The sequence below is a fragment of the Triplophysa dalaica genome, chromosome 25 (assembly GCF_015846415.1).
Source record: "Triplophysa dalaica isolate WHDGS20190420 chromosome 25, ASM1584641v1, whole genome shotgun sequence".
NCBI lineage: Eukaryota > Metazoa > Chordata > Actinopteri > Cypriniformes > Nemacheilidae > Triplophysa > Triplophysa dalaica.
The window spans coordinates 7,219,551-7,238,999 of NC_079566.1; the positions used below are offsets into that span (position 1 = coordinate 7,219,551).

General features: G+C 37.2%; 3 protein-coding genes across 6 annotated transcripts; 2 read left to right on the forward strand and 1 right to left on the reverse strand.

The window, feature by feature from the left end:
- Window positions 1-525: 525 nt before the first annotated feature.
- On the forward strand, window positions 526-7,478 carry cap1 (CAP, adenylate cyclase-associated protein 1 (yeast)). The gene is made up of 13 exons (XM_056741021.1): window positions 526-675; window positions 2,880-2,987; window positions 3,656-3,756; window positions 3,840-3,917; window positions 4,020-4,163; window positions 4,334-4,419; window positions 4,506-4,611; window positions 4,696-4,867; window positions 5,317-5,489; window positions 5,615-5,738; window positions 5,911-5,993; window positions 6,103-6,246; window positions 6,318-7,478. The coding sequence occupies exons 2-13, from the start codon at window positions 2,882-2,884 to the stop codon at window positions 6,399-6,401; spliced, it is 1,401 nt and encodes a 466-aa protein (XP_056596999.1). The 5' UTR covers window positions 526-675; window positions 2,880-2,881; the 3' UTR covers window positions 6,402-7,478.
- Window positions 7,479-7,680: 202 nt separating this feature from the next.
- ppt1 (palmitoyl-protein thioesterase 1 (ceroid-lipofuscinosis, neuronal 1, infantile)) lies at window positions 7,681-10,864 on the reverse strand. The gene is made up of 10 exons (XM_056741022.1): window positions 10,748-10,864; window positions 10,264-10,402; window positions 9,753-9,862; window positions 9,537-9,664; window positions 9,397-9,467; window positions 8,877-8,979; window positions 8,673-8,763; window positions 8,498-8,596; window positions 8,340-8,411; window positions 7,681-8,031 (listed from the first exon to the last, which is right to left on the reverse strand). The coding sequence occupies exons 2-10, from the start codon at window positions 10,376-10,378 to the stop codon at window positions 7,909-7,911; spliced, it is 912 nt and encodes a 303-aa protein (XP_056597000.1). The 5' UTR covers window positions 10,379-10,402; window positions 10,748-10,864; the 3' UTR covers window positions 7,681-7,908.
- A 101-nt stretch (window positions 10,865-10,965) lies between these two features.
- On the forward strand, window positions 10,966-15,644 carry si:ch1073-513e17.1 (sialin). Of its 4 annotated transcripts, XM_056741018.1 has the most exons (12): window positions 10,966-11,395; window positions 11,505-11,605; window positions 12,256-12,401; window positions 12,488-12,708; window positions 12,819-13,052; window positions 13,158-13,332; window positions 13,481-13,599; window positions 13,903-14,064; window positions 14,207-14,339; window positions 14,469-14,616; window positions 14,763-14,853; window positions 14,954-15,644. In XM_056741018.1, exons 3-12 carry the CDS (start codon window positions 12,308-12,310, stop codon window positions 15,098-15,100), a joined length of 1,524 nt encoding a protein of 507 aa, XP_056596996.1. In that variant the 5' UTR covers window positions 10,966-11,395; window positions 11,505-11,605; window positions 12,256-12,307; the 3' UTR covers window positions 15,101-15,644. The 4 variants fall into 4 exon arrangements, with proteins under 4 accessions (XP_056596996.1, XP_056596997.1, XP_056596998.1 ...); XM_056741019.1 differs by lacking the exon at window positions 11,505-11,605 and having other exon boundaries at window positions 12,488-12,567; XM_056741020.1 differs by lacking the exon at window positions 11,505-11,605 and having other exon boundaries at window positions 12,488-12,567; window positions 12,897-13,052.
- Window positions 15,645-19,449: the final 3,805 nt, after the last annotated feature.

A 19,449-nucleotide genomic window follows, 5' to 3' on the forward strand; every position in this document is an offset into this window, starting at 1 on the left:
AGTTTAGGTTCAGATTAGAGGTGCGAAAATCTTAAAAACATTGTTAAATTATTTGATTGAAGAGATCAATATATTTATAATAATAACGCAAGTTTAAAGCATTCCAGTTTGTGGATTAACACCTTTGTGAAACACTGTAATTACTGTAAACGACTGTTATTAAACTCAACTAGTCAGAGTGTTAAATAATCCAGTGATGTCCTTTAAACATACTGATAAACTCGTGTCCCTTTATTACTGGATGCACAATTCTGATGACCTGCATTGTATGGATTTAAACCGGATGTCGGATTTGTGGCTCTACTTATAAATATTGCCTTCAAAGCCAATGTAGAAAAAAATAACAATATGTACTGATAACTCCCTGTATGTCACATTTCATACACTGTTAACTTGAATAACAAATTGTAGTCACAACAGTTTACCGAGATGGTCTAATAAAGAAAGACAGACTTTATTCCTCTTCAGTCTTCCTGCTTAGCTTTCTTTCTCTCTCTCTTTTGTCCTTATAAGGAAATGGAGCGGTCGGTGGAGTTTGGGCGGAAACGGCGCGCGGTGACAGCTGGGAACTTCAACACACTCATACAGGAAGACAACGCAGACGGGGAGCCATAACACACCCATTCAACATCAAAGACTACTTTGGACAATTATACGATTTTTCAGACGTTAACGGTAAGGAGAAAACGCTCCCGGTTTCCGAATGCTTTGCTTACGTTATTACATATCCGGTTACACGCCGGTGGAAATCTTTGACAGTGCGTCTCGGCGTCAGCTTGCAAAATCATGACAGTTTAAACGAGTATTGGTCGCTCATATGTCTTTCACAAACGTTGAATATTTACACTGAGATCGTGTTTTATGAGCAAATATGATTTATTTTACATTTGCATGCAGGCTGTATATAGCGACGGGTCAATGCGTCGGGTTGTAAAGTTCCTGATCTTGCAGAGCTGAGCGTAGATGATGAAGACAGGGAAGGAAATCTTTACGCAAGCGCGTTACATTATTTCCGTCCTTATATTGTTTTGTGTATGCCTTCGCTGAATATGTTCTCTGACTGGAACCGTGTTGTCCCGACTTGCAGATTATTCAAAAATCACTGCATCACATCAAATGTGTTATCTTCTCTTGTATTATATGCGACTGCAATCCTATTTACGGTGGCCTGTGACTTGATCGCAATGATAGAAACTCAATGGACTGTTTTATGTTTAATGAATGTGGCATATATATACATCACAGTGCGCAAGAATGGATGTCATATGACCTAGTTTTGAAGCGTAAATGACCTGTTTTTATGTCCAGAAAGGGGCCAGACATGCACCCCTATTGCATGACGTTGTAGCCTTGCTTTCAAAATATGATCTTTAAATGAATTAACCTTTGCTTTTTATTATCCTCTTGTACATCTTATTTAGTATTTTATGCAGGTTGCAGTGGGTGATACTGTAGCACAGAATCTAATGCTCTTAATCTGTTGTTTTGTATAATAAGAGGTTTGTTTGTCTGCCATTTTTTGTGGATTTGCAGAATTGTTGTATTTATTTAGTCTACAGGCTCGACTAGAGGTTTTGCATCACAGAAACCTCACTCACTTATCAAACACTGTATAATTGAGCCTCCAAGGAAAGCAAACTTAACTCAGATTTATGAAATTTGATCCTGAGATTTGTCCAGATTTGCTGTGTGCACGTTCCCACAAAAATGATATCTTGTCGGGATTTCTGTGGTTGACAAAACTAGGAGTTCATTTTTTCGTTTTCCTGAGACAAGGCATGTTTTGTAGAGTAGTCAAATGAGTCCAATTTGAATACAATTGTTTTTCCTAATTTGTAGGAAGGGAGAGCAGAGAAAGAAATTTGACTTGTTTTCATTGACTTTGATGTTAATTATTATTTATCTAAATAATCTTCATTTGTAATTTGCCCCAAACGTTTTTGTTCCCTTAACCATTTTTATATTAGTCCTACCTGGCTATACAAGAATAATACATTTTGCTTCTTCCATTAAGCAAAACAACAGCTGCTTGTGATGAATCACAGAGGAATCTGTTTATTTTATTTTTTTCATGGCTTTGCCAGTTTAGGTGCTGACTAGGTTGTCTTTCACCTTATCTTCTCAATGCTGCTATTTAATGCATCAAACCTTGTTCTCTTTAATAGTTTAGTGCTGCGCTTATTATGCCGTCTTGGGAAATTTGTGATTTCAAAAGGAGCTGCAAATAAGTTTTCCTTGAGGAATTGCGGTAAGCTCTCATTAGAAGCAGGTGATCACTGCATCACCTGTGATTTTGCTAGAGGCGTCATTCAGGTGAAAGGGGGAATGAGTCAGTCAGACAGATTTACATATCAGGTTTCTCTTATGCAATTTTACCTCTTTGCTGTGTGTACATGCAAGCAGTAAAAAGGAAGATAATGGACTCGCCCCTCCGCAGCTGCCCAGCAAATGCAAATAGGTCCGGCTTTGTTTTTTTTCTTCTTTTTTTGTATGTTGAATACATTTGTCTATTGTAGAGAATTATCTTTATACCTGTATCTGGTGGGAGATACTGAATGCTGCACAGGCTGTGCACAGAAGGGTTGTGTAACTTGTGTTCCTGTATCTTAGTGGAACTTGTCAGATTTCGCGTGCACACTTTCCCAACATGGTCCAACACATTCTGTTGTTTAACTATTTATGTTAACATTCTCTCATGGGCCTTCGTGTCTGTTTGAACTGAACTTAAAACGTATAATGTTAAACAGGCTTTTAAACACCGGGCAATTTTGTTTGGGATTTATCTAACTTTTAGTGTTTGCTTGCATTTTGTGATTATGCTAAAATAGTGAAATTGTCATAAATTAGGCAGTAAATCTATCTACTCTCTATCTGATCAGGCATGGCAGAGTTGGTGGGTCTAGTACAGCGTCTAGAGGTGGCCGTAGGCCGTCTGGAGGCTATGTCCTCCTCTGAGGGTGGAGGAGGCCCTGCTGCTGGATCTGGAGGTAATGAAAGCCTTTTATAAAGTGTCTTTATTCTGTCTTCATTTCCATGATGAAGTCCATTTGGGCCAGTAACAAACCAAGCTCTACAGAAAAACATTAAAGGAATAGTTCACTTCGAAAATTTAGATTTTGTTATTATTTACACGCCCTCTTGTCATTAAAACCTGTATGACTTCCTTTCTTCTGCACAACACAAAATAAGATATGTTGTAAAATGTTGGTGGCAGAAAACCGTTGATCTCCATTGACTTGCATTGGTTTTGTGTCCATACAATAGAAGTCAACCCGTTTTACAAAATATCTTTGTGTTTAGCAAAAGAAAATCATGGTGAGTAAATGATGACAGAATTTTAATTTTGAAGGTGAACTATTCCTTTAATAAGAAAATGAAGTTGTGCACTCTTGTTTTAAAAAGGAAGTTATAACGTTCACCAGATTTTGGATAATGTGCTTTAGGTTTTGTTTTACATACAGCTGTCCTGGCCAACCACAGGCTGCTCCCTGCAAAACCACATTGAAATGTTTTAGGGAAATCAAGTGTGTTTGTTTGTGTCCGTAAATTGAACATAGTTATGTTATTATACTTAAATTATCCTGTTTTTGTTAAAACATTTCAAAAACATCAAATTTAAATCTATTTATATTAAGTGTATGTTGTTTGCTTACAGCAGTGGGAGTGTATGTTGAAGCCTTTGACAACTTGATCTCAGGCCCAGTGGCTCAGTACGCTGCCCTCAGTCAGAAGATAGGGGGCGACGTCCAGAAACATGTACGTAACCGTTATTTTACTTCCTGAACTCTGGTTTACATTGATAAAGACGTGATGCATTTTTATGTTATGCGGTCTTACAGGCGCAGATGATGAAGCAAGCCTTCTCCTTTCAAAGACAGCTTCTTGTCACTGCGTCATCCTCTCAAAAACCATCTGATGTAAGTGTCCCTTCGCCGTATGTCATTGGAAAAAATATGTAATATGTTTGACAACAACCATATTTGACATTGTTTCTCAATTTCTCTTCATCCCCCATATAGCCTGTCTTGACCTCTCTGCTGGCCCCTGTATCTAAAGTAATCCAGGAAGTGCAGGCATTCCGAGAGAAGAACCGCTCCTCACCTTTGTTCAACCACCTCTCTGCAGTCAGCGAGAGCGTCCCCGCCCTCGGCTGGGTTGCCATGGTGAGAGGGCGGAGTCTGAGCTTGGTGTATTAGTTGTTATTTTCATTGTTGTTAGTTGTAATGCCTGGTAATTGAAACCCTTGTGAGAATGTTGTGCCACATCTAAATTAAGATGACGTAATTTTCAATAGAAAAAAATTAAATATTTTTTTATGAAATGAACTTCACAGGCACCAAAACCAGGCCCCTTTGTGAAGGAGATGCAGGATGCTGCCATGTTCTACACGAACCGTGTGCTCAAGGATTTCAAGGAAAAGTATGTATCAGCTGTGTTAATAACTCCTCTATACTAGCAAAATCGCAAATTGGTCATTTCATTCATTGTGGCGTTTTATTTTGCAGAGATAAAACTCATGTGGAGTGGGTACACGCCTATCTGTCCATTTGGAATGAGCTGCAGGCCTACATTAAGCAGCACCACACCACCGGACTAAGCTGGAGCAAGACTGTAAGTCACATTATCTGTCTAGAAGCCTTTGGACAGAAACTTTACAGGTTACCTTATTAAGATCTGTCCGTTTTGGATTCACAGGGTCCAGTTGCTTCCGCCTCTGGTGCGGCCCCCAAAGGAGGAGCTCCAGCCCCACCTCCTCCAGGCCCTCCTCCTCCCCCCATGGTCGACAAGGTACCAGGTGGAGACTCTGGGCCTGTCACTCACAATGCCCTCTTTGCCTCCATCAACAAAGGAGCTGATATTACAAAAGGTACAACATACTTAATAAAGAACTAAACATGGAGCCTAAAAACTGAACCACTCAATGCACAAAACATCCACTGGTACTTTTATTGCCTTCTCAATTATGGAAGGCTTATTGCTGCAACATTAAATGGTCCTTTGGGCTGATTGAAAATGATGCGGGAGTTTCCACATGATGTGCGGTAATGGGAGCATCACTTTCTTTAAAAAGGTCAATGCAGCCTTGTTTGCACAAAAGGAACGATTAGATTAGGAAGCGAAACTGCTGAGAACTGAAAAATGTCTATAGTACTCTGCCATGAACTATTTAATAACTCATCTATATTGATTTGTTTATCTTGGGGTGCTTTTAAAAAAAAAAGGGAATTTAAAATACGTTAGCTCTTGCTGTGTTCCTTGGAAATTAAGCCTTAGGAACAGTTTTTGAAACCCTAAATGTCTTTAACCCTTTTAAAGGACTAAAGCATGTGTCTGATAAAGAGAAGACTCATAAGAATCCGGCCCTAAAAGCCCAGGGAGGTCCACTGCCATCTGGACCCAAACCCTTCACTGCTCGCCCCACAGCATCTGCCAGCCCAGCCCGTACTCTGCCACCTGTAATGGAGCTAGACGGCAAGAAGTGGAAAGTGGTAAGCGAGTCTGAATGCCCGTTTTTGTCTGTGAATGAAAATACAATTATTTTTGAAAGCACCAGTATTTTTTTCCATTAGAGCAATTATCCTCAGTGTTGTCTTTTGCCTTCTTTTCCTTACAGGAAAACCAGGAAGGGGCTCATGGCCTTGTGATCAGTGACACAGAACTGAAACAGGTTGTTTATGCCTTCAAGTGCAACAACAGCACTTTAAATGTAAAGGGAAAGATCAACTCCATTACTCTAGGTATGTACACACCACATATTTCCTGACAGGGTTTGGTGAAAGAAAATAGATTCTAATCGTTTTTCCATTTAGACTTCTACCAAATGAGACATTTCAGACTACAAACTTCAGAGTATTTTTTTATGTCTAATGTATGTTAAAATGTTTTTTTGTTGTGAAATGTCTTTTGCAGATAACTGTAAGAAACTGGGTCTTGTCTTTGATGATGTTGTGGGTATCATTGAGGTGATCAACTGTAAAGATGTTAAGGTCCAGGTATGTATCGCTGACAGTGCTTTCCGTTTCTCCAAACATAATATTTGGTGTCTTCCGTATGGATTATACCACCCTTGTTTTACTCACTTGATTTCTGTTCTCCATCCAGGTAATGGGTAAGGTGCCAACGATCTCCATCAACAAGACTGATGGCTGCCACGTTTACCTGAGCAAAGACTCACTGTCTTGTGAAATCGTCAGCGCTAAGAGCTCAGAGATGAACGTGCTGGTGCCCAACAAAGATGGAGAATTTGTAAGTGAAGAGTTGACCGTGAGCATCAAGATTTTGTGTTCAAGTTTTAATGCAATTGTGTTTCCTTCCAGACTGAGATCCCGGTCCCTGAACAATTCAAGACTGTATGGGATGGTAGCAAGCTGGTTACCACTGCAACTGAGATTGCTGGATAGACCAGCAGGCTGCACAAGACCACCCCCATTGCAGTGTCCTACCTGACTGAACAAGAGCTTAAACTACAATGTAGAATGGAATGCCAACACTGATCCACATTCCTTTTGGCCAATCACAGCGGCAATCTTTCTTCAGCTGTTTTGAATTGACTGCTTGTACACCAGAAGCACTTGCTCAGCCAATGGCAGGCCTCGATTCTGTTTTCATTCCATTTAATAAACCAAGCATTTGAAATTGATTGCCAACTTTTTGATGGTCATGCTTAAGTATACACATAAAAAGCCAACATGAGGAATCATTTCATGGATTTTGTTGTATTTTTCTTATTTCTAATTTTTCTGTTATCATTTTGCAGTCAGGGGGCAGGTGGTTGGGGCGGTCACAGCGATTTCAGTGTGACATATGCAATTTAGACCTGAAGCACACAGATGTCCCTCGTCAGATGACGACATATTCAGACATTTACTGTAACTTTATTCATTTTCTAGGAGTTACTATACTTAAGATTTGTGTCAAATCTTAAACTAATTGGCAAAGGCAACAAGTCACAGGCAGGCTCACAGATATTTCCAATCATGACGCCAAAACGATATATTGATTAGAAAATTTGATGCATTAGAAAGTATTTTTTCCTTCATCGTTTCATATCGTATACCAGAGCACATGGCACATTCCTTTTTGTGAGAATAATTGAACATTCCGTAGTTCTTGATGGAGGGGTGTGGAAAATGTAATGTCTTGTGTGTTTTGGCACAAACTGGAGAACAGGTAGAGAAGTATACAGATAAAGCATAATGTGGTAAAGCTTGTGGTACTTTCAATGTTGAATTAAGGGCTGTCTTGTCTGATAATGATGATCTGCTGTAATAACTTGTACAGACAATGGCTTTACACAAATATTTGTGTCCACTACTCTCTCTCATCACAGGCTTTAACTTAAATTTACTTCCATAATATTAAGGCCATAGACCTTTGGAATTTCTTTTGTATAATTTGACTTTCATTTATTTGGCCAAGTTAAAATTTTCATTAGTACTGGAAAAGAAACATAATTAAAGTTGATGCAATAAATAACATCTTTCATGAGTCTTTGCTTCTTTGGATAAAATTGGAAGACCATTGGTCATCTTGTTTTTCAAAAGTAATTCCACTAGTTTGCAAATAAAATTCAGAACATAAATGATTAGTGTTCTGAAGCGATAAAAATATGTAAATTAATAACAGTTCAGGATTTTTGTAATATTCTTGTTTTTATTGCAAAAATAAACTAAAAGACAGTCAAATTACAAAGTAGATTTATTAATTAACTCATTTGAACAGCAAATTAATAAGAAATAAGAAATTTTATTTGTTCTGATTAAATTGTCAAATAAGATCAATGCAATAAAACAAGCAGAAACTGCTTCATTTGCGTTTAAGACATAGGACTCAAAAACATTATCATGCTACAGTCAGCAGATGTGTGTGTGTGTGAGCACAAGTTCCTTTGGATACTGCATCACTGTGTTAGCGGAGATAAGGAAGTAACTTTTCGTTAAACCATTCTCGCGTGAACTGCAGGTGATCTCCATCACTGGAAAGAAACACAAGTTTTCCTGCTTTATCCATCTCTGCCAAACCCAGACGATCCTGCAAGTAAAACAAGTGATAATACTTATCAAGCTTCAGTTACATTTTTTATAACAGGATTGTAACTAAACTAGATGTAAAGTGATATTATTTAGCACGATTACGTTTTTACACAAATAAGCAGTGTTTATAGTCTGTGGGTTGTATGTAGGCCCAAATGACATGATCTGACCATTTGCAAGTGTTAGACAAAGTGAATTTCCTGCAATTTTATTGGTGGGTCAAGACATTATCAAATAAGCTAGAATATCCTATAAAAGAAGAGTCTAGGAGCAAAACATTTGTGAACTTTCTGTAAAAGTCTTTACCTCTTTAAATATGGCACTTTCCTGCAGCGTTTCCAGCTCTTTTGCTTGACCAGGTTTATAGAAGCCAAACCACTAACAAAAAAAATGAGATTAATACAAGTTTAATTTCCTGCAAGTTCAGTAAAGCGAAGATTTATTAAACACTGCTTTACACATACCTCAGAATCCACTGGATCTACCATAGTGTCCTGCAGAAACTTAACCATGACAAACGTCTTCAGAGACATGAGATTCTTCTTGTAGGTCTCATTCACCCCCTAATAGAATAAATATTCATTCACGTCACAGAAACAAATACATTGACTTTAGAACCAAATTTTTCCTTTCACTTACCCGTTCCTGATTAATGTCAGCAAGGAACAGACTGTATTTCTTATACAAGTCATCATTGAGGGGATCATGCCAGTATTGTGCCTGCACCAAACTAAAATAAAAATATATATTTCATTTAAACTGGTGTCTCACATCAGTATTAGGTGATTGTGAGTGAATCATGAAAGTATGAACCACAGACGTAATAAATGACCAGACACGCACTGTTTCTGAACTGCATCTGTGTAGGCCCCTGAGTTTAGTTCCTTGCGAATCCAGTCACAGATGCGAGAACTTTCACCAGGGCATCGGGGAAGACCATATACCCCTGTGATGGTAAAATAGAGGAACGGCAAACCACTGTTTCTGTAAATGGTCAGTTTCTATATGTCTTATGAAGCCTGGGATTGTGACTCCAAATGCTACAACATTACATTTATAGTAACACTGTTTCTGTATGAAACTTAAAGAGATAGTTTATCCAAATAAAAACGTTCTCATCATTTATTCACCCTCGTGGTATGATAAACTTAAAATACATTTTTTGTTCTCCATGGTACAGAAGATATTTTGAACAATGTCAGTAACTAAACACAACTACCCCCATTCTATGGACAATAAAAACCCTGACACTTTTCTCAAAATATCTTCATTTGTGTTCTACAGAAGAACAACTCGTATACAGGTTTTGAACGACGTGAGAGAATAAATGATGATAGATTTTTTTCTACAGAACTGTCATTACCTTGATGCTGCCCACCTACAGAGATTAGGGTCTTCATTGGGGGATATGGACAGCGCTGTGCAACAGCTCGCCTTATAAAATATTACATGGTTATAAAAGGCACAATGAAATTAACAGTCAGTTTTATTATTACTACTCACAGAAACTGTGACCCCTGTGAAAAGCCCATTGCATTGTAGCCTTCCTTCAGTTTTGGGTCCTGGTTTAACTGATTACATACAAATGACACCTGCGCATTGACATCCATTAAGAAGCCATTTTCGGTGTCCTGTAAAAGGAACAAAACAAAATCATTAAAATCAGCAATGACAACCAAAAACAACACTAGTCTTTTTTTAATGTTTGGTGTGTTGTACCTGTAGGACCGAGTTGCCGATCATAAGAGACAGCACATATATTCCTGGCACTTCTTCTTCCACCATCTTCTTTATTGAACCCATACTCAGTGGATTGCAGCAACTGTCTCCTTCAGAAAAACAAATGAACGTCAATGTTCTTTAATTATGTTACAATATGACGAGTGATATGATTCAACGATTCCTCTGTAAATTCCAGTAGTTTCCCTTACATATAAACCATCAACTGTTAACCATTAAGACCATTACACCAGTATTTTATGTATAGTGTATTTTGCCCTTATCCCAGTTGGATTTAACGGTGCTCCATTGGTTCCCATTTGGACAACATTCCAACCCACCACATTAGCAGTACAGACCCACATAGACCATTATGATTTTTATTAAAACCAATAAAGTTTCATAAGAACCATTATGGTTTATAACATTTTTTATAACATTTAAACAAATTATACATTTAATTCAATAGCAGCCTGTAGATGAATCGTGCCTAGACTTCAAAGTATCTCACCCATGCCGTGCCATATAACCAGAGGGATGGTGTCATTAGATGCCCATGAGGACCCTAACAGCAACATCAAGCATCCGGACACAAGGATAAGACGTCTCGCCGTTGATAAGCCCATAGTTGCTCTGAATCACGAACGCACCTTGTGTGGATACACAATTTACATCCTTATTAACAAAACATGCACGAGACACGGAGGTATTGAGGAAGTGAATAAGTGAAGCGCGTAACCGCAATATTTTGCGTGACCTTTATACGCCACACGCATTAAAATCATATGCAATTAATTTCGACACACAATACGATCGACAGATGCTAAGCTGACGTGATCTATCGCCAAGATTTCATTATAGTTACGCAGCGCTCAATGCGTCAACTAAATCGACGGCCTTCTATATAAACAATTACGATTACACAACGACATTGTTTTCTCTTAGCAAGGAAAATATATCTCTTACATAATAAACGACAAGTATTGAGCACTTACTGCGATAACTTTCTGGTTATTTGGATCACGTGACATACACGGAAAAGTCCCGACGCCCAATGATGCAGTTTATATATCAGACCATCGTGAACACATGTCGTAGAAAGCAATGGAGACAGTCGATCCAGAGCGTTTACAGGGTGACGGCTTTCATATGAGGAAGTCATGTGATCGCTTATACCAAAATAGGATGGACTTTAGGATATTTTGCACAAACATCTGTAAGAATGGTTTCCCGGTGTACACACTTATTGAGAAACAGAAAACAGTTGGTGAGATGATGTGTCCGAAGCCGCAAAATCATCACCTCATTGGATGTTCCGGAACCTCATTTGTTTGGGATGGTTTGGATGTTTAACATCATTGTTCTCCTGGTGTAAAATAAGTAAATTGATGACGTTTTCAAAGTTACTGGATCCGACTGCATGCCACATGTTTTGATCATCAAACAAACATGTCATGATGATGCTGGCTGTTGTGGTAGATGTTAGCTGATGTCAGGTGATCCGTCCCACAAACATTTTTAACAAAAGTAGAAACATTCTGCTTTCTGTTCTTGAGATAATGGACATTTGAAACCGGATTTGTTATTTTTGCTGTCTCCATAATGCTCATGTATCTTTGGCGATGTTTGTGCTGTCTGCCTATGTGAGTATTTCTTATTCATTACAGATCATTTCAATAAAAATGCTTGAAACTTTATTTTCATGTTTGCTGACAAAAATGAAAGAGTTTTAAAATATTATTTTTATATTAGATTGTTTACAAAGCCCAAATTGTAGCTTACTTTAAATTGATGACTTTGGCTGAATAATGAAGAACACCGAATAGACGTAAAGGTTGACTGCACAGCTTAAGGTAGTTTTTAATCATCTTTCAGTTTGTACATAACATTATCCCACTTATTACACTGCTAACGTATCATGCCACATGAGAAAAAACTAGACATGAAATGTTTTATTAGATCATTTTTACCGAATGTAGACCTTACGCCGTTTATTTTCGGTTTTAACGTAAGAAACGACGTTCAAATGTTACGAACAGACAATTTGGTCTAATCGTTTGTAAATATAATTTCATATAGGTTATTAAAAGACGTTTGTATTTAATTTGTCGAAAAACTGTCAAATAATATGCATTCGGGTGATCGTGTATTAGTTTTGAGAGGTTGTTGTTATCCGGGAATAACGAACCTTATGCAAATGTCAAGACATGGCCAATCAGAATCCAGCATTCCAACAGCCGTGTAATAAATTGTTGAGTTATTATTCTAACTAATAAAATATAATTTATTATTATTAAAATATTATTAATTATTCTTACACTACTGTTAAAACTTGTAAGCAATCGTTTGAAATAAATATATAGTTAATATATAATTAAACATATGTCTAATAAAAGCTAGTAAAAAACTCTTAGAGTTTTATGGATTTTTTAAAACAACAAATCAATTTTGTGGTTTGTCTAGATTTGCATTATCTGAAATGCTGGTCTTGTTTGTGTGTCAGGATTTGTGGATGATAAACTTCAGTTAAATACGAAACTTCACCCTTTGTCATCATGGCTCAAGCCGGCTACTCCATTAATTCAACAGCAGATGACCAATACAGCGACACAACACCACTTTTGGAAAAAGAAGTGGAAATAAACCCAGGTTAGTTTTTTAGACTTTTACATAAACCGTCACACATTTTTTACTAATTAGTTTGACATTAAAGAATGTTTTTATATGTCCAACAGTGCCTCCCAAATGTTGCTCTGTACGATGCAATCTGGCTGCTATGATGTTCTTTGGCTTTGCCGTGGTCTATGGCCTGCGGGTAAATCTCAGTGTTGCCATGGTTGCCATGGTTAATGGAACCAGTAACCATTCGTCTCCTAGTAACAATATCTCAAATGAATGTCCAGTACCCAACCATACACTTGACAACAGCAGCCAAAATTCAGAACAGCCAGATGGGGTAAAAAATATAAATGGCATCCATTCTTTCCCGCGGCGAACCTGGTACATCCATCTTTCAAACAATAACTGTCTCTCATAACATTTCTCTTGTAATTTTCCACCTTCCAGGTTCCAAATTACGCATGGACTTCTGAGACACAGGGATGGGTGCTGAGTGCTTTCTTTTTTGGATATCTGTTTACTCAGATCCCGGGAGGGTACCTGTCCGGACACTTCGGTGGAAAGATCTTTCTTGGTGGAGGTGTACTTGGAACAGCAGCCCTTACTCTTCTGACACCCCTGTCAGCACAGTTTGGAGCCAAATGGCTTTTTGCCTTACGTGCTTTGGAAGGTTTTGGGGAGGTCAGAGACATTTTTAACAGCCAAAAATGTCCAGATTCTTATGTTGTTAAAAAATGTGCCTTAAATAAAGACTCCAAAACAGTTTTTTTGTCTGTGCTTCTGTAGGGAGTGACATTCCCTGCCATGATGGCTATGTGGAGCCGATGGGCTCCGCCATTGGAGAGAGCCCGTCTCATGACATTCTCTGGTGCTGGATCTAGTTTTGGTGCCTTTGTGGCTCTTCCTCTCACTGGCTTTATCTGCCAAAGATTTGGATGGCCAGCAGTCTTCTACTCATGTGGTGGGCTTCTAAACAATCCATACAAAGACCGTTGCATGTTTTCAGCGGAAAATGTTTAAACAATGCTATATCTTTACAAAACAGCATTAAAAGTACAGCAACATAGAAAAACATTTCTTGTGCTTATATTGTTGTTGTTTACCAACAGGTGCTGTCGGTTGCCTTTGGGCTTTGTTTTGGTTTTTACTGGTGTCAGATGAACCCAGAGCTCATCCAAGAATAAGTGACCAAGAGAAAGATTACATTATAAACTCAGTTGGAGCACAGGTATAAACACATTTATGTTAATTCATTTAATGTTCAAATTAGGGGTCACGATATACTGATATTGACAATAACCATGATATTAAAACCATAACTTACAAAACTGTGTTCATATTACAAACTCTCTCTGTCCCAGTACTTTATTTTAATTAGTTTGTCTCTGTATATTGCCTGATAAATCACACTCAAAGTACAGAGACAAACTAAATAAAATAAACATTTAGCTAAAATCTCCACATTACTCCTTTAAATTAAGCATTACAGGATGTGTGATCAAACTCTTCTTTATTGACTTTATTTTTTTAGGGAACAGCACATGGTTGGTCAGTTCCTGTACAATCTATGGCCGTCTCGCTGCCCCTTTGGGCCATTATCATATCTCAGATGTGTTCCAACTGGTCGTATTACACTCTGCTAACCTCCCTTCCTATTTACATGGAAACCATTCTCCACTTTAATTTACAGCAGGTGAGCCAAATTCTGTGCTAATCAGAGAGACTTTTACTCCGTACTTCTGCACTTTTTCCACATTTACATCTGTGCAAATCAGAGGTAATGTCCAAATTTAGAACAAGGAAGTGAACTCGGTTTTATTTTTTGTGCCATTTAGAACTCGATGCTCTCTGCTCTGCCCTATCTGGGTGGCTGGGTCTCCGCAGTGGGGTCAGGTGTGCTGGCAGACAACCTTCTGGAGAGGGAGCTCCTGAGTGTCACAGCTGTCCGAAAGATCTTCACTTTCATTGGTATGTAAATGCCTTTCTAAGGCATTATAAAAAGACCTGATTCAAAATTGACAAAATTGATACATTGAGGATAGTTAAACTATGAAGATTGACATTTATTTATAACGTGGCTTCGTCTTGTGTCTTGAGGTCTGTTTTTGCCCGCACTTTTTCTGGTTGCTGTGGGTTTCTCTGGCTGCAGTGGTACTCTTGCAGTGACACTTCTCACTATGTCTAGCACACTCGGAGGTGTCAGTGCTGCTGGTGTCTTCATTAACCAGATTGATATTGCTCCACGGTATATTGCTCCAATGCTGTTTGGCTTGGATATGCACCTTTTCTAATACTGATATTCATTCATCGTAGCTCAAATCTATCCATACAGTAATCTTTACAGGCTTGTAAAACCTGTTAAATGACTGTTATCTGTTTCTCTTTTGTCAGATACGCAGGTATGCTTCTAGGGATCACAAATACATTTGGGACCATCCCTGGTGTTCTTGCACCAATCGTAGTAGGGTACTTGACCAAAGATGTAAGCTGTACATATACTTTTCAACACCACAGATCTATCATCACTCATCACAGAATGTATGCAACGTTTACCCATTGTTTCATTCTTCTGTCTGGAGCAGCAGTCGGTTGCGGGGTGGAGACATGTGTTCTGGTTGTCTGGAGCAGTGAGTGCGTTCGGAGCCATCGTCTTTGTGATCTTTGGTACTGGAAAGATTCAGAGCTGGGCGGGGATAGATGAGGAATCAGAGACACATATACACAGTTAAATGTTAGGCATTCAAGATTCAATAAGGAATCTGCTTTATTTGAATAAACATACTCGATTATATTCCAAGCACTTTTCAGTATTTATGTATTCTGTTTAACTCAAGGCTTTTAAAGAAGGGATTTTATTTACTACTGTGGTAGTATTCTAGTCATTCCTAATCACGTAATAACACATAAATATACAATGGAATTGACAAATTGACTCATATCTTGTTATACAAGGTGTACTTTTGTTTTGAAACTACCTTTTAAACAGCTTAAATATATATAATCACGATTAATAGAAAGGACCAGACTCTTTTACTGATTTACTCCAACGTGGTACATACTTACTGGAGTATTTTGCACATTGATTTTTCTTTTTTTCAAAGAGTCTGTTAGAAAGGGAACCGTTATATGTTTTAAATGATTATTTCTTTATAAAGGTTTTATTGAATTTGAAACCAAATTATTATGGTTTTAATATTGAAAATTGAATTTTCCTCAATGTATTATTACCTCATTTTTATAGCACTTTCTAAACTAATAAAATAAATATATCAAGATGCTTTAAATGCGTAAATGTTTTTTAGTGTAAATGAGTCATTTTGCTAATAAATGCTGGCTTTTGTTACTGTTTCATCCAGTCATTTTTGAGCACCGTGTGAACTGACCATTAGTTTAATTTTATTTTTAAAGTTACGTAAAAAACGATGACTAGATTAACTACAAAGTGAACTTTAAAAGGCTGAGACTGTATATGTGCGACCAGCAGGTGGCGTCTCGAGTTTTTTTGTCAATTGCTGATTTGTAAACCACACAGCAGATACTGAGTTGCGTATTCTGCGTATATATAACTTAAATATAAAACATAAAAGTGATAAAATATAGACAAAGGAACTGCCAATGTCAGATAAACTCCATTATATGTCTAGCTTACCTAAGCACTTTGGTGGAGAAAATGACCCGGATGTACATTGTTGCATGCAGCATGTACTCACGTGCTTTTTTCATGTGAAATAAGAAGTGAGGAGAATGGAAACGCTTACCTCCTGTTTATGTTTTCGATATAGGTCACGATTTAAAGCGAAATAGATTTTATTTTATCTACTTTACCTTTGAATTGTTATGTATTTTAGGTATTGTATTTGTCGTTTTGAACGGAGCATGGGCATAACATATCTCTGACGGTTTAATGTGTAAATACATAAGCAGTCCATTAGGTCTGCCAGATCTGAATGACAAAAATAGTGGTGACCTTTCTTAGGTTACAGTTTTACTAACTTATGTGTTGTGTTATATTGTGTGATAAATCAGTAGATGAGTCATGTTTCATCTCTTCCAAAGGCGTAGTCGAGGAAAATGTTAAGCTTTCATCAAGATTAAATATTTTCAAAACGTTTAAAATAAAATAAAATAAAATACCGGTTGAAAATGATTTTACATTCGAAACAACTGAATCTTGGGCATTTGCATTGTCACCAAACATCAATCAGACCCATGGGGTTCCCACACATGCAGATGACCCTGACCAACACCCGTTACATTAAACCATAGAAATGCATAACATATGGCTGGCATTAGCAAGTGTAAGTTCTTTGTCACCTTACAGGAGGTGGGGGGGGGGGGGTAAATTGACATTTTCTGGGCTTGTTAGGAGACCTAGGGGTGTCCTAAATGGTTTTGATATTTTAAAGCATTTCTTGCATTCATGTTTTAAAAAACGATCTAAAATATTTACTTACGCAATATGATAATGCAGACAATACTTTGTAAAGTAGTCTAAAGGGACTTTTGTAGTACAGCACACGTTTTTGTAAATTATATAAGTTATATTGCAAATCAAATATATTTGAGATCTGGTGTACCTAAAACAAAAAAGCTTTAAATCAATGATCCCTTACAAAAAATATATATATATATATATATATATTTTTTCAGTTAGCCAACATCCAAATGACTTACAAATGAGAAAGTGAGCCAACCGAAAGATCAGTACAACTACCACACTACAAGACCAGATCAGAGCATTCCCATTTTTTTCAATCTTACAATGAAGCCTGTTTTGTGTTTAGCCTTGAGAGAGGACGTTTAGGCCTTTGCCCCTTTATTGCATGACTCAACACTGATTTTGTGCCAAGCACTGACGTTGATTTTGTGGCACACATTCCCTGTGCCCTCCCCCACACATCCTGAGTCCCAGAGACCAAATGGCAGTTTATCTAGTAAAATAGATATTCAGCCTGTTAGCTTTGGGCATTAACATGCACCTGATAGACTGGGTAGACCGGACCAAGCCTGTAATACAATAAGAACAAATGCAAACTTTTCTTTGATGAAAGGGAGGGCAGGATATGCTGAGTTAGTCAGTGTGTGTTGGGTGGGACTCTAGACAGCTGTGGTGAGAATGGAAATCAGAGAGAGAGAGAGAGAGAGAGAGAGGGAGGGAGTGGTGGGGTGGAATGAAGATGTTGGGAATCGCCGCAATTAACAAAGTAAAATCGTAATACAAATATATAATCATGACAATAATTCCTGCAGTATTTTTTTATATGTTGACCAGAGGAGAACTTTGTTGCTCAGAGGTTGGTCTTTTATGTCTGAAGATATAGTGTTATCTGTTGTGTTTCATTTAAGTAGCGTTTAACTTTATTTAAAATATAAAATGGCTGAGAAATAAATTGGACAAACATATTAAATGTATGCAGGTGTAAAATGAATGTAGATGGTATATGTAAATAATCTGACTTTGGGTAAATTTTGATGAGATGTTTGTTTTTTTATTAAAATTTAGCATTGGCAAATTTGAGCTCATTTTGTGACATTGTTGATAACTCCTCTAAAACTATAATAGACACTGGGTTTTTGCTCAGGAGATCTAATACACTGAAATATTGGTGACTTAACCACTGGGCTCCACATTCACGCTTGTTCGGGTGCACAGTTTAACATACTACACGAGTGATGGTCGTGGATTTGTCTACGTCTGCACTGTATGATCATATAAAATAAGTAAATTAGTGGGCGTGACTTTCGTTTTTCACTGCGAATTGATTGGATGTGTTAAACAACTGTTGCATTGACAAATCTGCACAGACTGACATTTGATGAGGAGGAGTTAAAGGAGTAGTTCACTTTCAAAATTCATTTTATGATACTTTACTCACCCCCATGTCATCCAAGATGTTTATGTATTTGTTTCTTTAGTCAAAAAGGTTTTTGATGAAAACATTCCAGGATTTTTCTCCATATAATGAATGGACTCCAAATGGTTGAAGGTCAAAATAACAGTTTCATTGCAGCTTCAAAGGGCTTTAAATAATACCAGACGGTGAATAAGAGTCTTATCTAGTGAAACGATCGGTCATTTTTGAAAAAAGTATATGCTTTACAAACGCAAATGCTTCTCCTTGTTCTGCGATGCACGTTTATGACTTACACAATTCACATGATTTCACAAATTACGTAATTATGTTAAAAACTTGCAAATTTGTTTTATGACTAAAGAAAAAAAAACATCTTTGATGACATTAGGATGAGTAAATTCTCATGATCATTTCTTTTTAAAGTGAACTATTTCTTTAACGGATGCTCAGGCCTGGATAGTCATTTCAGGGCGGAAGTTTTTTTTTTTCTGATTTTAATTTAAGATCACGAGGGTACATGAATTTAAAATAGAAAATGACCCACAATAATAAGCTATTTACTATTAACGCTGAAATATATCATAAAAAAAAAGATTTAAACTGCAGTTTTTATATTTGGTATAAAGGAAATTATAATACTCTTGTAGTAAATTTGTAAACGGTTGTAAACAATGTAGTATACTATAGTAAGGTTAAAAAAAACTTTGTATTTGTATAGCACAAGTGCCATGTGCAAAATAAAGTTAACAAAATAATTTCTGCTTGCATTTGTTCTATAGAAATCATTGCGTATAAACAAATTTAGGTGACCGCAGCAGACATATGGTCAAATGTTTATAAGCAAACTTGACCAATCATGATCCGAAACATTTATATTGATACTTCAAATTAAATATATTTTTTTATCTTCTGACAAGAAATATTTGTACTTGGACAAGTGAACGTCAAATTTACTAGGTCGTAGGACAACTACATGACAATGCTTAGTGTCAAGCTATGCTTAAACGTTTGAAATTTGCTTTTCATTTAGTCTCATAGATGTTGAGAAAAATATATTAAAAAGATCTCATTTGCTTTTGGGCAAGTTCCTTACATTAAGGTTTGTTAAATTGATTGTGAATTTGAGTTAAGGTGTAATATATATATATAGACATACAGTGGCATGAAAAAGTGTTTGCCCCTTCATGATTTCGTATTTTTTGCATGATTGTCACACTTTAATA

Coding starts and splice junctions, on each gene's coding strand:
- cap1 (XM_056741021.1), top strand. CDS start 2,882: ATGGCAGAGTTGGTGGGTCTAGTACAGCGTCTAGAGGTGGCCGTAGGC. Junction 4,612..4,695: donor GACTAAGCTGGAGCAAGACT/GTAAGTCACATT, acceptor TTGGATTCACAG/GGTCCAGTTGCTTCCGCCTC. Junction 5,994..6,102: donor GTAAAGATGTTAAGGTCCAG/GTATGTATCGCT, acceptor TTCTCCATCCAG/GTAATGGGTAAGGTGCCAAC.
- ppt1 (XM_056741022.1), bottom strand. CDS start 10,378: ATGGGCTTATCAACGGCGAGACGTCTTATCCTTGTGTCCGGATGCTTG. Junction 9,468..9,536: donor TCACAGGGGTCACAGTTTCT/GTGAGTAGTAAT, acceptor ATATTTTATAAG/GCGAGCTGTTGCACAGCGCT. Junction 8,597..8,672: donor CTGACATTAATCAGGAACGG/GTAAGTGAAAGG, acceptor TTATTCTATTAG/GGGGTGAATGAGACCTACAA.
- si:ch1073-513e17.1 (XM_056741018.1), top strand. CDS start 12,308: ATGGCTCAAGCCGGCTACTCCATTAATTCAACAGCAGATGACCAATAC. Junction 14,617..14,762: donor CAGATTGATATTGCTCCACG/GTATATTGCTCC, acceptor CTCTTTTGTCAG/ATACGCAGGTATGCTTCTAG. Junction 14,854..14,953: donor TAGGGTACTTGACCAAAGAT/GTAAGCTGTACA, acceptor TGTCTGGAGCAG/CAGTCGGTTGCGGGGTGGAG.